This window comes from Pygoscelis adeliae, unplaced genomic scaffold, assembly GCF_000699105.1.
Source record: "Pygoscelis adeliae isolate BGI_AS28 unplaced genomic scaffold, ASM69910v1 Scaffold36, whole genome shotgun sequence".
In the NCBI taxonomy this organism is placed as follows: domain Eukaryota; kingdom Metazoa; phylum Chordata; class Aves; order Sphenisciformes; family Spheniscidae; genus Pygoscelis; species Pygoscelis adeliae.
Window position 1 is genome coordinate 5149476 of NW_008824934.1, and position 4483 is coordinate 5153958.

The following is a 4483-nucleotide window of genomic DNA, read 5'->3' on the forward strand; positions in this document are numbered from 1 at the left end:
CCGGGCAGGCGCCTCATCCTGTCCCACAGGCTCCGACCCTCTGCCCAACACTGAGCGGCGCGAGGGGCACCGCGGAGGCTGTCCCGCCTTGGCCGGAGTGCCGCAGCCGGGCAGAGAGCTAGCCGCCTCCACCATCCCTCCCTCCGCCCTCCCCGGGGTTCAAAGTGCGGCCGGACATCCCGCTGCTCGGGGAAGGGCAGAGATTTGGCTCGGGCCTCGCGTCCCCCCTCCCGACTGCCCCCTTTCCCCACGGCATGGTCTGCTTCCCGGCAAACACCGGGAACAAACGCGGCAGCAAGGGGCTTCAGCTCGAGCTTCTCCAACAAGAGCCTGCCTAGGGATTAGCACGGCAGGGCGAGAGGGACGCGCTGAGAAACGGTCCAGTTTTGCTCCCCTCAGGCATTTGCAGAAAGGCAGCATTTGTTGCATTAACAGCATATACTTTTAAGCTGCACTTTACAAAAGCACCCGGAATGCTAAAGAATCGTAAAAATGTCTCACTAACGAAAGGCAGGCAGTGAAAGAGAACCAAAAAAAAGAAGTCTAACCTCAGCAGAACCATAGACAGACAAAATGCAAGCAAAGGAGAAGCAATAATAGGGATTTAAGAACCAGAGGCGGTGCTGCGGGACAAGCATTTTAGGCCATTTTTGAGGACAAGAGAGATGAAACGAGATGATTTCCAGGAGAAGCAAGTTTCCAATGTCTGGAGTTAACCAGCACAGATCAAACCCTGGTTGGCCTAATAACAACACGCTGGATACGGGATGGCTCCGGCTCCTATTTCTGCTCCCTACTCGTGTAGCGGTTGGACCTGGGAGGAAAATCAAGGGAAAAAACAAGAGAGTATGTTCACAGCAGAACACAGTTGGTTTGGATTTGGAGTATGCGTGTATTCCACGCCCGGTACTGCAGGGACAAGGAAAGACTCGGCATGTCAACAAGCGGAGCTGCGCCTTGCTGTGCTAACCAGCTCTTGCTGGCTCAGAGAAACAGCAGAACAACAGAAAGAGGTCAGAGCGGAGATCTACCAAAAAAGCAACAGAATTTACTCTTCAGAAAGCTCCAGAGACAGCGTCCGGGGAACCGGCCTCGCTGCTAGATACAGGGGCACAGAGCTCACAGGAGGGCGCACACACAAACTCAAGGCAGCCATCCCAGCTAAAAATGCCCTGCAAGAACTCAGCATCTAAGAAAAAAAAACAGCAGCTGCTTCGGTTAGGGTCAGACCAAGACTAAAAAGTTCTTTTTCCGCAACTTCTTGCCCAAAGAGCTCATTTTCTGTGATTTCCCAGGCTCTGTGCTCTTTGCTGAGCCTTCTTTACAGCCCCAGCAGCGTGCTGTGTTCACAGGCAAAATGAGCAGGGCCATTCCCTGGTAGGTAGTTTTGCACTGCTGCTGAACTAGACGCCGTTTCAGCGTGCGAGACCTTGATGGCACATTACTGCGTGATGATTTGCTCAGGGATATCAGCCACTCGACACACGATGTCATCGACCTGGAAATTGGAGGAGCAGCCAGTGATTTACCCGTCAGGAGAGTACGAAACGGGCACATTCATGAGGCAAGGTCCATTCCTCTTCGGGAAACTTCGCTTGGTGGAATAAAATAACGTGTTCCAGAGACGGCGCTGGAAAGAGCCGAATGATCTTTTAAGACACCACTGAACCAGGGCTACATTGCCCCCTAGGCCTCCACAGCCTAAAGCCCGGATCCCATGAACGGAGATGAACTAGATTTGGAGAACCCACTCAGCAGCAGAGCTTAATCTTCAATTTATTGTGCAACAAGCATAAATAACTTTCTCCCCAAGTTCTTCTAAACACAATTACAGAGGTGAGATCGGATGATGTTTTCATAAACACGACTGTTGTTGTTCAAACATCGATGTCTCCTGTCCTCCCCGCCCAAAGGACATTACTTCATTGTCAAACAGAAAAAACAGGTAGGTAAAACAGACGAGCATCACACTAAACTCTTTAAGCAGGCGCTGCTGCTCAGCCCTATTTCGTTTGCAGTATTAGCCCTAACTGGACACAGTTTGACTCGGCCTCGGACTCTGCGGCAACAGTCACTGCACAAATACGACAGGCAAGAAACAAATGTAAGTGGGTTTGGGGTTCATTGTACTTGCGCCGTAACTAGCTAGATATGTAACGGTGCATTATCCTAAGAAGCGAGCGGCTCCTGACGCTCACCTTACCAGTCAGCACCTCACTAGGAGGCTTTCACGCGGTCATTTTATAGCAAGATACATCTGTGGCTGCAGAGGAATATCATCTTAAGACCACCGCCGGTTTCCCTAAGAAAAGAAAGATGGCACGTCCCTTTGTCAGCTCAGCTTTCTCGGTGTATTGTTTAAATCCGTGACGCTTCCGTGTAAAGAGCAGCTAGACAATGCCTCCTCCCACACGCCCCGCCTTCTGAAAGGGAACTTGCTTCATTCAACACACAACTTAGAAGTCAACTACAAATTCCCAAATGTGAGCAAAACCAACCGCATACCTCAGGACACCTGCAAGGTCTGCAAACCCTCACCAAGAGAGTAACGAAGCAAGGGCATTTCCTCTAGCAGGGAGAGAAAAGCAGCGTGTACTAACACTTGCTAAAGGTAAACTCAACCTCTTAAACACAGGCCTGCAGTTTTGCTCCCTAAAGCACTACAGTATTCCAGGCAGACAGAAAAGACAGATTCCTATGTGCCTTTAGAACGCGCCGTTTATCTATCGCACGGTCATGTCCCAGATGGCATTCTTCACCCAGACCGGCTTCTCCAGGCCAGCAACAGGAATATTGCTGCCCAGAGGTCTTCATACTCAAGGTTTGCCAAAAAGCACATCTTCATTTTGGTTTCTACCCGGCTTTTATCCACCAGTCCGTCCATGAGCAAAGCGGCTGCAGACTGGCAGAGAAGCCAGGCGATCATCTGGTCGGGTTTCAGGGTCTTGGATGCTAGAACGCTTCCACCCCAGAGGCTTAGGTGAAGCACGTTAGCAGCAACTCTAGCAGACAATCTCTGCAAAAGGAGGGAGAAGGAAGATTAGCTGATCCTGCTGCACTCACGTCTCATCGCCACAGCATGTAGCGTCTACACTGCCGAAAGTCCCCCAGGCCTCCTCTAAGGCACCACACAGTCCCTGTGAATTAAAAAGCTCTTTGTGACTATATATTATCAGGCAACTGCACGTAACCCCCCCAATTCAAGGTCCAGTCCCTGACACAAACATCCACTGAAATCCCTGAAACTATTCAGTGCCGCACTGTACTTCAGCAAAGACCTTTTGTTTGTCTTTGATCGTTATCTAGACTGCAATGATATCTGGATTGCAGTCCTGCACCCAGAGCCCTCCAGGGAGAAATGATCTACAAACAACGCTCCCAAAGACCGGTTAGACGACTTCTTCAAGACAACAGTTTCTTACCTTGTTGGGATCCCTGTGAAGTAGCATCTTTATCACTTCCTTCACCTCAAGGGGCACGTGATCGGGCAGGCTCGGCAGCTGGTCTTCACGGTAACTTCTGCTTTCCAGAGTCGCGTCCCCGTGGCCGTAGAAAGGATTGGCCAGGCCAAGGATTTCATAGGCGATCGCTCCGACAGCCCAAGCATCGGCTTTACTGTAGTTGATCACCGTCCCCGGACCAGGTGACGCTGTGATCACCTGCCAGAGAGATGGGGATGTTCAGATAAACAGCTCTAGGGTGGGCTCTGTGCTAAAACTAATTTTCAAGGGTCAAGTCAGTATTTCTGCTGTAATAAACAGAAAGACTGAAACCAAAGCTAGGTTTCGTCTAAATCTCTGATGTAAATATTCCCTACTGGCATGCTCTAAGCCCTCGGCACTGCTCGGCTCACCAGGACACTGGGAGGAGTTTGGTCGTTGTGCCTAGGCTTTAAGTCGTTGCCTCTGACCAGCATTCAGAGAGTCCCGAGAGCTATTTCACTCTGGGATTTTAGGTAGACGGGAGACATGCAGATGACCAACCAGTACTGCACCGGCACTTAAGCAATGCAAGGCAAGGTTAAGCGGACAGTTAAGGGTGTCTTCGCTTTTATTACTGTTATCATCAGAGAAATAAAAAGGAACTGTAAATAATTTCACAACCACCTTGAACTTCATCCAGAAACTACCATCGCAACACAAGGACTGCTGCATAAACTTCTTTAATAGCTACATAGAGAGGGGCCCGAGAAAAGACTGAAGAGCAAGCTTTTTGTGGGAAAAGTCAATTCTGCCTCGTAATACCGACTGATTACGCTTCACCTTTTAGAGCTCAAGGTGTCTGTTCGACAGCTGCTCAGCACAGGTCCGAAGAGGACTTTTTTTATTAATGCAGAGATGTTTAGCAAGCATAACTCAGGTTAGGACCGTGGACCTCCTACGCCGCTTTATGGGACACGGCTCTCCATGACAGAGCGTAGGGTGAGATTAGTTACGCAGTAACCAGCTACGGGTACTGTCTTGCATGACCGAGTTATGTCAAC

The 4483-nt window shown here is 50.0% G+C and overlaps 2 protein-coding genes across 2 annotated transcripts in view; both read right to left on the minus strand.

The window, feature by feature from the left end:
• The window catches only part of AGMAT (agmatine ureohydrolase (agmatinase)), a 5584-nt gene extending 2846 nt beyond the window's left edge, over positions 1-2738 (minus strand). The window contains exons 1-2 of the mRNA XM_009325304.1: positions 2733-2738; positions 1446-1498 (exon numbers count right to left, since the gene is read on the minus strand). Of these exons, the coding sequence (XP_009323579.1) occupies positions 1446-1498; positions 2733-2738 (59 nt within the window). The remainder of the gene's footprint in view (positions 1-1445; positions 1499-2732) is intronic.
• PINK1 (PTEN induced putative kinase 1) overlaps positions 1753-4483 on the minus strand; it is a 16940-nt gene continuing 14209 nt past the window's right edge. Inside the window, exons 9-10 of the mRNA XM_009325305.1 lie at positions 3423-3659; positions 1753-3016 (exon numbers count right to left, since the gene is read on the minus strand). Of these exons, the coding sequence (XP_009323580.1) occupies positions 2756-3016; positions 3423-3659 (498 nt within the window). The 3' untranslated portion in view covers positions 1753-2755. The remainder of the gene's footprint in view (positions 3017-3422; positions 3660-4483) is intronic.